General features: G+C 39.1%; 1 protein-coding gene across 2 annotated transcripts in view; it reads left to right on the plus strand.

The window, feature by feature from the left end:
* The window catches only part of AP2M1 (adaptor related protein complex 2 subunit mu 1), a 148,796-nt gene that overhangs the window by 14,392 nt on the left and 115,578 nt on the right, over window positions 1-18,826 (plus strand). For both annotated transcript variants that reach the window (XM_078666028.1, XM_078666029.1), the window contains exon 2: window positions 14,891-15,007. In XM_078666028.1, coding sequence (XP_078522154.1) covers window positions 14,934-15,007 — 74 coding nt within the window. In that variant the 5' untranslated portion in view covers window positions 14,891-14,933. The remainder of the gene's footprint in view (window positions 1-14,890; window positions 15,008-18,826) is intronic.

Below are 18,826 nucleotides of genomic sequence, written 5' to 3' on the forward strand. Positions count from 1 at the left end.
TCAGGCACCCACAGCTGCCACAAGTAACATATCCTCTGGGATCATGGTTACAGCTCCTGGTAGTACCTGCATGCATTCGTTGGGTTCTCCAATCAGGAGAATTCCAAAAAAATGTGGTGATTGTGTGTCTGTTTCAAATATATTTTGATTTGTCAGATAAAAAGGGGGGACATCTTGTAATGGAATAGTAAGCGCCCCACGCGCAGGGTTACCTAATATTCTAGTGCCGAACGGGCTCACTCTGCACACCTGTTATCTATTGCAATGTTTGTGTATGTTTGATTGTTGCCTACGTTCGTGTCACGGGTGTTCTCTTAGGTTCCCGTTAGTCCGTTCCTCTGCCGGCATCCCAGTGGACAGAATGTGCAGAGTCGTGGGCCATAATTTATTAAATAATCTTACCTTGAATAATCCTTTCCACTTGTGGATGACAATAATTTCAGGTCCCAAAGGAGAGACCTGTTGGCTATGGCAATGCTTGTTTCTTTTTCATTCAACACTCCACGAGAGTGCATGTTTTTCTAGCTCTCTTCCTCGTGTGCTGCACCCAAACCGTATACCCTCCTTGTGCCGTTGGTCCCCATCGCTCCCAGTTTATCTGTAGAAGCACTGGAAGAGGATTATATTTGCAGGGGTACAACCAAAGAGCAGACTTTAAGGGCGTTTTTTGTATCTTCTGTACTCCACATATTGCATAAATGAAAAAGCCTTGGCACACAATGGCTTTTATAGCACCGGGGTAGGGTACCGCTGCCGCAGTCTCTCAGCTGGTGTTTGATTTGTATTGGGCTTTTAGCTTGACTGAATAGGAGCTTTCTCTTCTCTGGGGGAGGCATAAATCTGCTTCCTGGAGAGAATTAAATAGCTGGAGCAAATGTCATTTCTGCATCAAGAGGAAAGTAAAATAGGCCGGGATGAGCGATTTCATCTAAATTCAGACACTTTGTTTTCTTTTTAAATGTTAGGAGTTTCCTGAGTGACGTATTTGAAACCTATGCAGGCCATTTCTAAAAAGTGACTATTGAATTGAATGACTACTGCTTTGAAATTTGTGAAGACATGCGTTTAATTTATCTCCTGTATTTTGATTTTTTTTTCTTTTACTTTTTTTAAAACCGTGCTTTACAAACTAGCTTTTTCGTAAAGCCAGTAGCTTGGCACTTCCGTTTAAAGATATACCAGTGATACCAATGTTGGTTTGCTTTTGTATACTGAAAATATTAACAGGGTTTGGTCATGGACAGACGAGGTTGCGCTTGAGGAGCAGTGGTGTTCTTCTGTTGCTCATATAGAGGGACTATTGCACTCCGGCTGCACATGTCCTGGCTACTTCTTTGAGGAAATAATGCACTGCTGCCACCTATTTTGGTAGCTCTTATTTTTGTGTGGAAAGCATATACTACTGGTGTCCATGTGATCGTGTTGTACGTTAATAGTTAGTGAACGCTTTTTCACTGTGTCCAAGTCAACTTTAAGATTGGGACTATCAAGAGGGGACTTGGTATGCAAAGTGAAATACTTATCTTTCCCATACAGAATCTATGCAGCACAGGCAACACCATTGCTACTTTTCACTGCACCCACACAATAGGTACAACATGGGAACCAGCAGTGATAAGTGGAAATGTATTTGACACACATCGGGTATAAAGCAAGCAGCAGCAGTTCTTTCCTACCACAGGCACTGCCAGGGCGTCAGCGTAAACTTCTTGTGCAGCACATCAGCCTGAAGTTCCTTCTGTGTTAGTGCCCTTACAGCAACTTGGCTCTGTTGCATTAGTCCACGTCTGTCAACACCCACCAGTGTTTCACTGTCTGTCGACTCATTGGATCATCAGCTCGCTGGTTACCTGCTTGGTCTGCTTGCCTGCTCACTGCTGGGATAGCTTAGTAGCTTGGAGTATACTGTGGTTTCTCCGGTGGATTGGGGCTATCGATGTCATGGCACTGTGTTGAGTTTTGGGAGCTTGGTTGCCACTGTATAATGGAAGATGGGGAGTCGGAACACAACGCTTGTTGTATACACTCCGGTCTGATCTAAGATAGAGGCATGCCATTCTGACGGAATTAGGTGCTATATAGATCCTGGAGAGGTCATGACGCCTTGTGGCAGTACTGGGGTAGCCTGGAGGAGAATTACTTTTAGTCCAATAGTTCTGAGGCATGAGGTTTTCTTCTCTCCCTTTTAGGGATTGGTGGAGCCCAAACACTTTGCAGTGACAGTTAAAAGAAGACTTATTAGGTGGTGCCTTGTGGTAGTGTTGGTGCTTAAAAGTAGGGAGTTAATTTCGTGCTCCTCGAGGATTCTGTGAGAAAGGGTTGATGATGCGGTAAGGAAAACAACTACTTTTTAGAACTAATATACTTTACAACTAGAGGTTTGTTTTGTTCCTGATTTTAATTGGAAATTGGATCAACTACTTTATATTCTCTTAAATGATAGATTGCAGTTGGCAAAATGACAATTAAAAAAAACTCAGAAGCAGGCGAGTGAACAGTTCCACGTTACAAGTAACAATCGGTTCTGTCGGGTCAAACAATTTCTTTGTGGTATTCAAGTAATTAATATGAAGGAACAATTAAATTTACACAACTTGAACACAAACAAAGACAAATTTGTCTCACTCGGAGTAAATGATATTTTACTTCATATTTGTTAACTCAATGGTTAAGGTAAAGAATTACCACAACATTAAAGGAAAGAGTCTTTCCGATAATTCAATTAGAAAAGTGGCGCATGTGAGCCCGAGTTAAGTGACTCAGTGACAATGCGTATTATACAATAAGGTGAACTAATACTGTACATATATTTACACAGAAAAGTATTAGAGACAAGATCCAATTAGACATCAGATAGTGGCAGTCACCCTGGCTAGGTACATAAATTACATAAATTAGTGTGCTAGGGGACCTGGTGCATGGACAAGACAACCGTCGACGTTTCGACCCTGACAAACAGCATAAATTAACAATGTCGACGTGGCTCTTCAGGACAGACGGGGGTGGACAGCCGATGCTTCAAAAATCTTTTGGGGCGCACGTAAAACTCTTCCCCCAAGGGCTTGGGGTGAGTACACCAGGTGTTCGATCCGATAGGTGGTTAGGCTGACTCAGTTGCCTGATTATGATTAGGTAGACAATTGTTCCTGGCGTACAGGGATCTCAGTCAGGTTGATTGAATGATTTGGAGGCACTGGTGAGCAGTCACATAGCTACTGCTTGTGAAACTGAATTTCTAAATGCTCTGAAAAACACAGGCGTTTGGACGTGTGAATCGTACCAAGCCTGACTCCGATATGAATCAGGGCATCATACTGACTTTGCAGTGCTGGCCGGCAGCAGATATCCGTAAAATGTGAACAGTTCCAGCAATTGTTAGAAACAGGAAATCAGCATGTGGAAGTGCTCTGAGCGTGACCCCCCCCCCCCCCCCCCCCCCTCCGGGAATTCACTGCCTGATATTGATGTGGCATTTCAGGCTTCTTTAACATTGATCAAAAAAAGTAAGGTCTTTTTAACAACACTTTGAGTGATGATTTCCCGCCTTTGGATGATATACCAAACATCAGATATTCCTATGAATGTTTGCTCTTATCATCTTGGACACTACATCAAAGAGGTAGAGACCATACATGTGTTGCATGGTATCCGTGATTCCATCTTAAAACTGATTTTTGAAAAACAGCTAATTTAACTCTGGTCATGTATTGGCATACTACCTATAATAATGTTGGCGCCTTACATAATTCTTTAGGTCAATCCCATGACTTGAATACTAGATCTATTCCAGAATCAAGATAGTTAATAAAGTTTGCAGGGGACAATGAGTCAGCAATTGTAAATTTTTTGAATAAAAGAAATACACCTACCTAAGCTGGAAACGCAGCATTTGGAAAAAGTATGAAACTGACACTGCTTGTGTTAATGCCTTCCTTGAGTAAATTGTCCACAGACAGCATCAAATGTATTTATATCCCCTAAATCTGATCCATCTTCTCAATCTAATGCTTCTCCTTCTTGTTTCCCGATTTTTATCACACATTCATAAAGAATTGTGCAATCTCAACCAAATAGAATTTGAGAAAATAAGAAGGAAAGTTCAAAGGAAAGTGATTCTAACAAGTAAAATAGTAAAAGCAAAAAAATTTAGAATAACTAAAAAGCGATCAAAACAAGTAACATTCTCTCCTGATCTATTAGTGCTGAAGCCATCTAATAATATAGATAATGCTGTTATAGGGAAATATTCCATTCCAGGATATTAAAACTATTGTGGTTTTATATCAAAGGCTTTATCTGTTGGAAGATGAATTTCAAAACAATCCCACAGCTATCAGTTGGCGAATGGGACACTGGTGCAAATAAGAAACAGTAGTATAAATACTGGTTTTACAAACTCGTCACTACGGACAACACCCCACTAAAAACACACACTATGCTAGCTGGATGAAATTAAGTTAGGCCAGTTTATTGATTCGTACAATCAGTCAAAAGGAAATGCAGATTTTTGGTGAAGTCTAGTGCTATCCACATAATTGAAGTAGTTGTGACGTCTTTTGGAAACAAAATTGACATATTGCCAGTTCAGTCTATTTAAATCTCCCATATATACTTTCAGGATAAATGATGATACACTGGGATATTTAATAATGACTTTAGTACATCTCAAGAAAACACTTTGGACCTACAAAATCACACACTCAGTAATTATCCAGGTTAACTCTGACAGTAGGACTGTCGAAGCCTTTCAACAGGCTATTCTTGATGGAAATAATGAAACTAAACAATTAGTTTAACCAAAACGTTTCACTCCGCTCATGGAACCTGTTGGGACTACAGGAGGAAATAATTAATCATCAAATACATCTTAATGCCACTATTCTATGTATTAAGTAATCCTGAGCCATCAAATTTTGCAGTACAAAAATTGTAATTTAGTTGCCCTGTCAAAATGGAACATGTAAAAAGGGTGACTAAAGTACGCATATCTGTAGACTAGAACTGGAACTATTGGATAACTTCATGTTCCAGTAATACTCTGCAATGTATTAGGATTGGTTTTCCTAGGGTGAAACATACTTGGAGCAACACTTTTCACTTATTCACTATTTACACTCTCCCTAGTCAATAATACAATTCAATGTTAATTTCTATTTCGATTCCAATAAAAGGGAAGGAAAAAGACTTAATGGGGATTGATGATCGGATTTTTTATTGCCAAGGTAGCGAATAGCATTTTTCAGGCATATAGTAATATAGAGCTAAAAAAAAGGCTTGGGTTATATCCAAAACTTTATTTCCAACTAAGGCTGATCAATTTTGTTTGCTGCTGCCAAAACAGCTGAAAGCCTTGGGGGATTTAATAATAAATAGGAGATTAGAACTAAACACCCTGGCTCACTCATCCAGGAAAGGGAATACTGATGCTTCAATAATTGACTAATTACTACCCATTGCTTCCAGAAGTAAAATATATTAAATATAATTATAGCGATCATTCCATATTTCAAGCCATTCTTGAACTTCAACCCACTACCGATTGGTCCTTAGAAATTGGTAATGGTTAGGTTGATATTCAGATAAGTAGTGGTAGTTTACACTGGAATGGGTTTTATAATAATTTTTGCCCGAATGATATTTTCTTATGTTGATGAACGTATTTTTGAGTTCGGGTCCTATATACAACATTAGTAAAGTATATGGAAACATAAGAAGATCGAATACGTTTATTAAGGAGTCTATGGACTTAAAATTATAATCAAAAAAAACGTATTTGCAAACCATTTTAACAGTGGTCCATAAGACAGCTGACGAACATCTGGCTACTTAGGAAAAAACTAAACATAAATCTCTATTTTTCAAATAAGACCAATCTGACAAAAGTGGTAGGATCTTCAAATGGCTGCACAAAACTAAAATTCCAGGCGGTTTTAGTGAATTGCAGCAAAAAATTGTGGGCTAAAAATCAACATCTCAGTGAATTTTATTTTGCACTGCTCTGGATAGGTTACATCTCTAAGCTATGTGTGGTATATGCAACTACTTAAAACAAACGGTTTTTATCATCCTCCCCAGGCCTCCGCGAATATATCTCTCCCCCCAAATTGCGGGCAGCTATGGGTCCGTTATATAACTGGTATTATTCACTGTTAATTGTCAGTTAGTATTCTGTTTCCCTTCTATAAAATAGGCTGTAGTAAAGCTCCTAGTAATTATAGTCAGATTGGTTTCTTAGATACAGTTGGGAAGGTTTTAGCAAGGAGTGTGTACTAGAGCTTTTTCAAATGTGGACCCATTAGAAACATATTATCCTCTAAGAACAATCAGACCTCAGAACAATCTGTTCATTAACACAGTGAGAACATTGTTAACAGTAGCTATTTCAACTAATTAATTGAGATTTGTTTATTTGATTACATCAACGTGGTGTAAAGTACTACTGGGGTAATAAAGGTCTATAACAGCTGATAAAACCACAGAATGGTCTGTTGATTGGCTCCCCTCCTAGTTTTCTCTGTCTTCATGATCTGCCGATTCAATTTGTCAATTTAAAGAACTTCCAGGATTCTGTTCCCATGTATTGCATGTTTTGGTTATGTTTGAGCACGATAGGCCTCCAGCACAATTTAACAGAGTAGAATCAATATGCCTAAACCGTTTATCAATATCTCAAAAACAACGATAGGAGCCTTCAGGGGAAAGAAACAATGTAAACCCTACTATTGGACTTTGGGGTAAGACTATTGAGGTCGTAAAACCAATTCATACCTCAGTAGAACGTTTGAGTGACTAAGGTAATGAGTATCATTTTAGTCAACTAGGGAATAAGGCTCAGCCCTGAGGGATATCTTCAATCAAGATTTGTCCTGTAGTATTGATAAGGAAAGTACCTTTACATAAAATTTAAAATATATGCGCTTGACAAGTTTGGTCTCCACGGAGTATGCAATAATTTCTGAAAATTTCTATTCCATTATTTACCTATATCTCAATGTAAAGCTATGTGCAAAGTTAAAAATCTGTTATTTCCTGAAAGCGTATCACCCAAACAAGCCCGGTTATTACATGAAGATATAGTGCGTTAAGACTTATGATAAAAATAAACATGACATTTACCACTTAAATCCCTATTAGAGAGAAAAGCAGGGCAGACTTCTGCTCAATTTAATTGTGATCTGTCAGTGACGGAATCACAGCCTCTATCATGTAGTGTGCAACAGGCTTGTGCTGCAGTCTAATTTATTTTTAGTAGTTTAAAAAAATATTTTTTCAATAAATGTACGTAGGTTGGGAGATTTTGTTTTATGTTATGTTTATTCATATATTGTTTCTCAGTTGAGGTCTAAATTAATTATTAATAAACTTGAAAGAGCCATGTGCAGATAGCCACACCTGATAATGCATGGGTATTAGTGCTGCAAACTTCATTTGGTGTGCAGCTGGAGCTTGGACTCCAAGAAATTGGAGTATCTGGCACCCCTTCTCTGCAAGGCAAAGTCACTGTCTCTCTAAGCCACTGGCCCTGTAAGGCGGCCGGTAGCATGAAAGGTATGTCCAGACTCGGGATGAGGTCATTCTGAGCACTGGGTGCACACTTAGCACGGCAGCAGCAGGCGGAACATGGGTTGCACTGACAGTCGGGGTAGAGGGAGCGAGGGGCAGATGAAGGAGCAGCTGGAGGCGATGTGACTGCAGAAGTCTCACCACCAGAGCTTCTCTGTGCAATGTCCAGTCAGACAATTCCTTCCATAGGAATAAATTGCTTGCCACCATGGATTTAGTTCACATTGGTTACCAGGGTCTTTGGGTGACTCACACCTGGCATCGGCTCACTGAGATGGGCACAGAGACATTTGCTGAGTAAAGAGCTATTATTTGTGTTTTCGTCACTGGAATCCTGAGCCTAAATGGATACCGTAGGAAGAAGGCAAAGGAAATATTTTACCATGGTTGGGTGAGGGGGTTCTCCCTGTGATCATCAGCCATAGAAAAGGGAAAAATAGAAGCTTCAGAGAGACGCGTGACTCTAGAAATAAAGCTTAAATGGCAACCCCACGTTAGTCTCCAGACCTGTTATGAGGCTAAAATTGCAGATAATTAAACCTCACTAGAATTACAAATCCTTCCTCTTCGGGTCTAGGCTTGTGTTTTGCCAGTGTTTTCCCCAGTGTGCCACTGAGGGTGGTATTCATTGACTACAACTACAATTAAAGATTAAATCGACATAGTTTACAAAACTTTGTACAGAGCAATTATGATGCTAATGGCTCGACTGTCAGGCTTGAACATCAAAGAGGAAAGCATGCCCTGAGAAGTCTTTAGCTCACTGATCTCTTTAAATCCTATCCTATCTGCTGATAAGCGGGAGTGGATTTGCTTTAGTGACTGCTTTTGTGTGGAGAGGCTTTTGCTTGGCTATGGGTAGCTGTGCACCCTGCCCATGTTTTTCTGAATAGTCCTGTATTTTTTCCACTTAACTAAACAAGCATGCATGAGCAGTGGAGGTGGTCTGTTTGATATGATGACATAAGGGGGACAAACAGCCTGTATCCACTTTCTCTGTGGAAGTTGACACTTCTCACTCAGCTTAGGCAATATGGAGAGTATGGTGGCAATGTAATTTGTTTATACCAGGGGGTGAACTTTTTTACCTCCCCCTCTGGCCAGACTTCTTACCTGCTTTCCCCTGTAAAGATCCATTCATTACATAGAAACTGGGTACTTTCTCTTCTGTGGAAGTCATAGTTGTGAGACGTGTAGATCAGGACCTTGGGGGTGGAGAGGAGTGACAGGTTTGAATGGCGGTGTCCATTTGTGCTCTGCTCATGCCCATTTCACATCAGAGCCTGGACATACATTCTTCCTTTAGTAGCCCAACCCTAACCCCCTCTCCACCCCTCCACTGTGTGCCTGCTCGGTGGGCAGAGTTTCCATCTCATTCCTAGTTTAGAATGTATGAAACTTGCCTACCACCCCTTTCGTTTGCTTTAACCATCTCATGACAGTGGAAGCAGATGCAGACTTCAAAGCAAAGCCAATACATTGAACACCTTTATCAGTCAGACGTTTTGAATTGTACGCTCTGGCACGGAGGCCCATCATATCTTGTCAGCAAAACAGAATATTCCTTTTGGATTTGAAGAGCAGGCAGCCTCTGAATTTGGCAAACTCCTTTCTTAGGGTTGGATACTGAAGCTAACCAGATTGGTGTAAGAACTTGGACCCTTTGATCAGTATTTGGTTAATTGTCTGGGCAATGAGGAAGCCTGCACAACAATGTAGGAGAAGAGGATAATGGGTCAAGAAGTGAAAAATGTGTGTGAATTCCCTTTTTCCTCCAGAGTGGAACCTAATCCTAGTCTACTGCCCCTCTGCATTGCCACAGAGCACTTTATCTCGGTTGCTGTCTAGTTTGAACAATAGGACTTCTAGAGCTGAACTGGAGGCCTGGCTAAGTTATTTTTGTGATTGGCTCTGTATAGTGTCCGACCACTAATGAGCATGTAATGGAATACTCAGAAGATCTGTTGTATGTTAGCCATGTGGCCAAATCTTTTGAGCGTCCAGGAAAATAATTTTCTCTGAAACTGCTTGTTTTTCTCACAATCTAATTTGCATTTAAGAAAAGTCAGTTGCCATCCTGATTGTTCCAGTAAGCCTGTGCGTTGGTGGAATTGAATACCGTAAAAGATTCTAGGTGGATATCCAGAGAGTCTGTTGTAAAGAGTAAGTGATATTTCAGGTGCTAGTTTGGGGCACCATTGTATACTTTGTGGCTAGAGGTATGTTTTCCTGCCAACCTCCTTGCAGAGACCTTTTGAATGTTTGCTAGACTGTGCTAGTTAATGGAGTACCCATTTGTTTACAGTAGCATTTTAACCAATTTACTTTTATTTTGGGAGAGCTATTTTTGGCAGGGACCATCTTCTGCACTTTTTTTATGACCATTGTCAGTGTTGAAAAGACTTCGGTTGTAGAGGGTCAGCTTTTAATTTGAGGTTTAAAAAATATGCACTCTTAAAAAACAAATTACTTAAAATGTTTTCTCAATGTTTAGGCAGAAAAACAATACTATGTGACCTTATCAATTGTTCAATTGCAGAGGCAACTGCCAAAAATAAAATAAAAGCGGTGGGCTGATAACCAGTGCCTTGATCATGATGTGACATTGTGTAAAAGAATGACAAACACTGCAATTGGAAAATTCTCTGCTCTCCACCTTCCTTAAACTAAAATACTTGGCTTGAAAATACAAATCCAGGATATAAACGGGTAATGAATCTGAGTCACCGACAGAATATCGACTACCATAATATCGAGGTTCAAAAACATCGTGACCTAAATATCGATCTCAAGAATTTCGACATCCTATCTACATCATGGTAAGTACCAAAATACAGAGGAAAAAAATATAGTTGTAAAAAATATCGTTGTTAAAAATCGTTTTTTAGGTTTAAAAATAATATAAAATAAATACATATAATTAAAAAAGGTAGTTATAATTATAAAATGTTTAAGATTAGAAATAATAAATATAATGTAAAAAAATTAAACACATAAATATGTTTAATAATAAACAATTATTATAATACATTATAAAGTGAACACATTTTTTATATTTCTATATATCAGTAAAATATGTGTGTATATATATATGTGTATATATATATATATATATATATATATATATATATATATATATATATATATATAATATTTTTATTCTCTTAAATTACATTTTACACTACAATAAAAGCAATAGTAGGGAAAGTGTTGTATGGCGGAGAGGAATAATTTACTATTCTGCTCCTGCGAGTGCAACAGTAGGGAAAGTGTTGGATAACGTAGGGGTAAAAATTACTATTCCCACTCCTGCGAGTGCAACAGTAGGGAAAGTGTTGCATTGCTTGGGTGAATAATTTACTATTTCCACTCAAACAAAATAATTAAAATTAACAAACAATTAATTAAAAAAAAATTGCCTCCAACCATATTACCCTATAAATGACATCAGTGTGGTAAAACAGAACACTATTAACATAATTATTAATTAATTAAAATTAGCAAGCAATTTAAAAGCAATCAATAATAATTTAATTCACACAATTAACCGTATAAAACAAATTAACCCCTTCGCTGCGGGGGGTAGTCCCCCGCTGTGCTGGGGGGCGCGCACACAGCGCCCCCATGCTCATGACGAGCTCAGCTCGTCGTGAGGCACGGCACTCCGGTGCTCATGACGAGCTGAGCACGTCACAGCTGCACCCGTTCCTGTGGAACGCTCAGCACAGCAGGGGAATTATCCCCGCGTGTGAGCGTTCCACGGCTCATGACGAGCTCAGCTAGTCATGAGCACCGGAGCACCGTGCCTCATGACGAGCTCAGCTCGTCATGAGCATGTAAGGTGTTAAAATACATTTTATAATAAAAAAATTGACTTTGAATTACTTCCCAGCCTACTCCCCTAGCAACCCATAACGCGCTCTTACAAAAATGACACAAATAACATAATTCATAATTATTATTAATAACCAATTAATAAATAACAATATATTTACCACAATTTACATTATAACATGTTAAATACATAAGTATTAATACAAAATATACAAAAAATTGATTAAATTATTTCCCACCCTACTCCCCTATAAACCCACAACCCGTTCCTAAAAATAACACAATTTACATATTTACTAATTAATTATTAATCAAAAAACCATAACTAATTAAGAATTTATTAACCACAATTAGCAATATGAAATCATAAATACTTAATTATTAAGTATTAATGAATTATAATAAAATTACTTCCCACCCTATTCCTCTATAAACCCACAACCCGCTCCTAAAAAAAGAACACCAGTAAGATATATGCCAAATCATCAATAATTAACCAATTAATAACTAATTAATAACAAATTACCACAATTAAAAATGTAAAATATATAAATATTAACTAGCAAAATATTAATTATAATTAAATTACTTCCACCCTAATCCCCTATAAACCTACAACCCGCTACGAAATAAAAACGCAAAATTTAATTAAATAACTTCTAAAAATGATTGCGTTTATTATAATTAATATACTTACGACCCTATTCACCTATACACCCGCTATGGAACTAAAACACAAAAGGTACCTAAACATTTTTTTAACTTCTAAAAAATGTAATGCATATATAAAAAAAAAATACTTAAAAATATAGAACACGTACGTTTAAAATACATAACACTAATATAAACATCGATATTATTAACCATATTTTTACAAACCATATTACTGACTTCGATATTCATTAAAACTAAATTTCTTACCTTCAAGACGATTTCTGGTCCACGATATTCTTGCAGTCGATATTCTGTCACTTTGATATTCACAACTCAATATTATGGGACTTCGATATTCCCCCCTCGATATTATGTTTGTGCACCATAGAGGGAGAATGACGTTCAGGCTAAATCATGAAGAGTCCATACAAAGTGATGCTATTTTGGAAACATGTCTTTATTGTTTGTGAGCCAAACCCAGTCATTTGAATGGCTAAGTCATACTGGGTTGCCTTGTGGCATTGCTGTTTGGCTTTTCAGACTAAGATTAGAGCTCAAAATGGTAAATCATAGGATTGAATATACTCTGATTGTAGATTTTAAATGTCAGTTAAAACCATTGAGGGCTTTGGGTCCGCGTGGATTATCGATCTATACTTAAATGATGGCCACAACAGGGGGCCTCCTTATTTTAGTGGTTCTTGAAGCAGTTGATCTAACAGGGAGCTGGCATGGTGGCTGGTGGGATTCTTCTTTATTTCAGATTCCCAAAAAATTAGTGATTTGTATAACTTAACATTTTAGCTGGTCCCACCCTCTATAATTTTCTCACAGCGGTTCTAATAATTACATCAGTGGATGGAGTTGTTGACCGTTATTACACCTCACAATCTAAATTCAGTAATGTTATGTCCACAATGCACATTACACCACAATGCACATTGCAGCGGTGGTGCTGATGGCAAGCAATACAGCGTTGCTTGATGTCACTATAGTGCATTTGTGAACTTGAGTAGTGAATTTCACAGTATTGTGGCATAAGTTGCGTCATGAGGGAGCCCAAATTGTCTTTTCATTTTGATAAGTTTAATTGGACATAGGTAGATATGTGTAATTTGTCCAATAACAGTTATGTTGGAAGAATGTTGCCTCTACTAATCAGTATATCAGTGACTTGGAGAAGGAGATTAAAAAGCACACCGTTTTTTTACTCTTAAAATTAATAGGATTTTTTTCCAGCCTTATTGTATATTGTGCTACTTGCTGTACTCCGGTTTCAGGCTTTTTCAGCGTTTTGATATTTTAGGGTTTACTTTGCTTTAATCTGGTTATTAAAGTTATTAGACATTACCTCTTTAATTGCAAGTGTAATTTCTTTCTCTTCTAAACTGAAAAGTGAGATTAAGTGGTAGGATTTGGCGGATAGGCTGTCTGCTATTGCTGGCACCACTGAAATCCAGAGGGCTCAAAGTCAGGGTTCCCATAAACTGAGTCGTTTTTCCAAACGCGTTTTGTTCTGCCTACACAGTTGCCGCTGTGTGCTTTGATGAAACCACTCTACAACATTTGTGCTTGAGATGTGCAGCAAATGCGTGCATGTCAATGTAAGATGTCGCCTTCAAGGGGTTTCCTTGGAAGAGCATGGCTACTATTAGTAGAAAGAACATGTTAGGGTCTCAAATGAGGTTCTTGTGGGCAGTCTCTGGATAACTGTAGGAAACCTTCGGCTTCTGATTTTAGGTCCACACTAGCTTAATAATGAAAGGCACCTTTTGTATTTTTCAGGGACACTACACATCTCCGTGCATTATATGCAAAAAAGAAATCTGAGCAGCCAGGAAACCCACCAGCATCCCTTGTGGTTTCCTTCCTCCCATATCTATTTCCTGTTGGATTTGTGGGCTGGGAGGGTGTACGCAGGCTGCTCCTCATTGCAGCTACAACTTCCTCTTCCGTTTCTTCTCGCCTAGTCTCCTTCCCTCCTCCAATATTTCAAGCTTTTGGAGAACATCCAGCATAAAGTGCTGACGAGTCGTTGTATTCTAGCTCTTCCTCCTCATCACGAGTCACTCTCCCTAAGATCCTTGTGGCAAGAGACGCATTTGCAAATGTTTTTTTTTTTTACGATGCATGCAATCTGGGTGATTATTTTGATGTGTCCTGACCAAGGTTGTTGTGCAGATGTGTGCAAACATACTGGTTGATCCACACTTATTCTTGTTTTAAACAGTTTAGGCACTTAAAAATAATTTCGTTTGTCACTTGCTCATGTCTGTGATGTTGGTGGTGATGCGAAGGTTTTGTAATTCACTGACGAATATGGCACCCTTAATTTTGAATAAACTTCAAAAATGTATTAGATGGTGTGGTCATGCTGTAGGAAAAGGGATGCTGTCCTGCCTCTCCAGAAGGTAAAGAACGAGGCAGACCCTATTTTCTGCAGATTTTACCATATGTATTGGCAGGCCATCCTATTGCCTCTGGAGCAAATGTCTTGAATTGCATCAGCTTATATGCATATTGATGCAGGCACCTCAAGTACTGTTATTGGGTCCCTACGTCGTCTTCTCCAGTTTTGTGCTTGTGTTCATACCGGCCTCCACCAGGTACATATCCGGCTGCAAGGGCAGTATTTTCCTCGCAAACTGGATATTTATCCTGCACAAAGACCCCTTTTCACCAACAGTTGGCCCTATTTTCTTAAAGCAGGCTTCTAGTTGTGCTCCAAATGTCAAAGGTAATTATTTGTTTATGATTTGCTTTTGTGAATGCAGGTTTCATTTGATACACTTTGTTTGTTTTTCCCTGTGATAACATTGTTTTCATTTCTGTTTAACAGATCTAATTTAACAACTATGGGAAGAGAAAACTAAAGATTCACCATGATTGGAGGGCTGTTCATTTACAACCACAAGGGGGAGGTCCTCATCTCCCGGGTCTACAGGGATGACATTGGGTGAGTACTCGGTGCTCTCTGCTTTCCTGTTGTACATCTCAAACCAGCCCCTTCTTAAACATTGTCTATATGTCTGTTTGGTATACTGACGTGTGCTGGCAGAACCTGTGGAGGCTAGAATGTTTTTTAACAATGTTTCCCCCGAATATTAATACGCCCCTTGTGATAGGAAAATTGTGGAAGGATTGAGCTCCACACAGCGGCTACAGGTAATAGTTACAAAGATGATCACTTCAATTGCTGAAGAAACTCCATACATTGTTTTGCTTTTAGTTAATAGTTAATTTCTGTCCTTGTCCATCGAAATGAAATCGCTGAGGCAGCTGGGTGTATGGGGCGTTTATTTGATGTAACTGCAGAGATACTGCCCCCTGGGTGTGAGGCTTTGACTGCCTAAACCTGTATTCTGAATTCAGGGCAGCTGGGGTTTCGTGGGTAGCTGTCTCAGGAAAGTCTGAAACAGAAAATTGACGCCCAGCCTTTTGTAAAACTATGCTGAATGCAGCTACCCCACCTCCAGCTAACTTACTCGCCTAGCGTCCCTCATTGCTTGTCGCTCACATTGGTGGGTTAGAAGCTCCCTCTTCTGCCTTGAGTGTCACATGCTGCTGGGATCCACCACAACTGTATACATTCATGCCTGACTACACAAATAGTTGTGAAGCACTTTATCTGTATTTGAACTTTGATCTGTTCTCTAGAACGATCCCTCATTTTGATGGCAGCATCTTTAATATCACATTTCCGCTTCTGGTGAGGCGGTGCAAAGGTTTCCTGACACTCCTTTACTCTCTTGATGTAATCCACCTGTCTGACTTTAATTTCTTCTTGCTTTGAGTTATTAGTTTACCTTTTAAATTGTATGGGAATCTTCGCCTTCTCAAAGCATACATCGGGTAGAAGCAAATAAGTCATTTAATATTACTGCGGAGCTTTAGGTATGATTTGTTTACTATCTTTTGCATTACTCCAAGCAACAGACTCTGGAAATGTAGAACGAGAGAAAGGCAGAAAAGAAAGGTAGGCAAAAAATCAGAAAAGGAGCAACCACCGATGGAAAAAGAACCCTTACCGGTGAGTTAGACCGAGACTGAAAGTGTAGGATAGAGGAAGCAAGAGGCTTGAGATGGAATGAAAACTAGACAGCCTTGATAATATGCAACACCAGCCTTCAGCAGCCATTGAGATTGGCTCCTAAGTACTTGTTCACTCATTTATATTTTACAACGTAAAGAGTGGCCCTCTGTTGGCTGTGACAATATTTGCCTTGGATTCACTGCTTCCTCCTCGACGTGCCTACAAGCCTCTATAGAATGTTCCTGGTATTTTTCTTTTCAGCCCCTTCCTCCGGCAACCTTTGAACTGTTTTTTTGTTTTGCTTTTACGGTCTTGCGTTGTATTTTAGTTGCCTGCTGCTGAAGCCCTCACTGGAGCTTGTTTTACTGTTTTGGTAACTCCCCCAATCTTCTAACTCGTTCAGCTTCTGTCTTGCCCCTGGTTCTCCAGGAAAAGTGTTAGTTAATTCCCAGTGACTGTGATGCATGGTTGAGTGAAATGAACCAATACCAAGCCTGGTACTTAGGACAGGAAAAACGAGCATCAACATTCCGAAGGCTGTCTCTGATCCTTCCCACTGTGTAGGAAACCTGTTCCCGGAGCGAATAATTTCTCTTGACCAAAACTGATGGTGTGGTTCCAGAATAAGAGTGGATTGTAACTGTAATGTACAAGTCTATTAGTAATTTACCGATGTATTCCTGTGAGTGTCAAGTCTGTAATACACAAACAGTGATAGATAATCTCAAAGTTTATCAGGTTTTGAACAAGTCTTTATAGGCCGCCTCCTAATATCTGTCCCTTAGGAAGCACAAGTGAAAAAACGTGGTTTATGGGGGTTCCTCTTTTTGGGTTGTGTCTGGCATAGTCTTGTAGCAAGCAATGGCTCGGACTTCATGAGACCTGTACCAAGAGTAATACATTGACCCTTTGTACATAGTACCTCCGCAAATATAAATTTATATGATTCTGATGAGGGAGAAAAGCAGCTCCGAGAAAGAAGCCATGTTCTGCTTTCTTTTAGACCCTTTACTGATGGCTACCCTTCTTTGGCAAATCATTCTTCTGACAGGAGTATGCTTTGCTGCCAGTTCAGTGTGGGAGCTTTGCGATCACAGAACACAGTAACTTGTCAAATCTGCAACTTGGGTAGTATATGTTAGCAGAAATGTCTAAATAGTGTAGTATATCGTTGTGAGGCAAAAGGTACTAAACTACAAATGTTTGCGGCTGTGAAGATGTTCTTAGTGCAGAATTAACCAGACTCCAATGAAAAAACCTTTGCTGTGGACAGGGACCCACTTTCTCACTGATGAACTGGTTCAGGAAAATGTGACAGTCATTGGAACAGGTGTAAAATCCAGTGCCGTGGTCTCAGTGGCTCCCTGTTAATTTGGTAGTGCTAGTTTCTTGCACAATATATCTGTGTCAAGCTACAGAGATGGCTCTTTAGCTTTTACTCCGTATGAAGCAATCATTTTGTTCTGAATAATCTATTTTTATAAATATCAGCAATGGAGTTTGATTATGAACTCGAACCAGAAACTGCAATTCATGACTCCGATTTTATATTAATCTGTTTTAGAGTAGCGTCTCAATTTGCCAGAAGAGTATATATCTTAGTCTGATACGATCACGTTTTTTTGTATGTCTGTTTGGAACTGACCACTTGGATCAGCACTTCAACGGATCTCTTAAAAATCACTCCTACATCAAAGCCTGCTTAAACATGACGCCACAGACAAATTAAGATTCCTTGGATAAATGTGCTATCTATGCTTTACTGCTCTCAGATACTGTTATAAATCCTAGCTACTCAATCAATTAGTAGTTTAATGCAGATCATAATGTGAGGTCAAGAAATCAAGGTTAGTCAATACAGGGTTCACTCAATGTTGAGTCCATTATACATATTATATCTTTATACATTAATGAGCGCTTAAAAGGATGCTTGTGGCTTTCCAGTTATTCTTCAAACATTCTTTCAAACTGATGACTGTTGAGCAGCTATATTCTCTTCATTAAACACACGGGTCATATAGGAACCTTCCATTTTTGGAGGGATATGATGTCTTGTACTGTGTTGAAAGATTTTATATCCCGATCCGTGGTTTGTCCCCTGTCTCAAGGCTTAAAATTTGCAGTAATAGATTGGATTACTGTGCATCTCAATTAAAGAATGAATGATAAAAGTGAAGGTACAGAACCATAAAAATAGCCTTCTGATCAAATATTTAATTTTAAACTATGTCCGCTCAAGGGAGGATGAATCAATGACAGTACAACCTGCAGCAAACAAAAGAGAAATTGGTGTTAAAATAGTGGATACTTTATGTTGAAAAAGGAGTGCCACAAGCGACTATCATTGCGCATGATAAATTTACCAAATTCTAGTACTTTCCTCCCCTTTTCCTTAGCCCACAATTGTGGGTACAGCGCAAGCTCTACAAACTCTAAATAGGATGAAACGGTCAGAGAGAGTAACACTAATTCCTCAGTGACCCCTCAGTTAATACTCCAGGCTGAAGGACGATGTGTGCGTTAGCAGGTAGTTTCTGCTGTGATCTAATCTAAAAAGAACAACTGATGGACAGAATGCAAAACAATTTCATACATTCACCCCAGTAGAGATCTGGGCCTAAATCAATCGTTTTTTGCTCCCCATGCCATTTCAGTTTGTACCCAGCCGTATGCAAATCAGTCTTGACCCTGCACCCAATGGGAACAGTCCAGCCTGAACTGCCAGACTAGATCCTCCCTGGA

This window comes from Lissotriton helveticus, chromosome 11, assembly GCF_964261635.1.
Source record: "Lissotriton helveticus chromosome 11, aLisHel1.1, whole genome shotgun sequence".
Taxonomy (NCBI): Eukaryota; Metazoa; Chordata; class Amphibia; order Caudata; family Salamandridae; genus Lissotriton; species Lissotriton helveticus.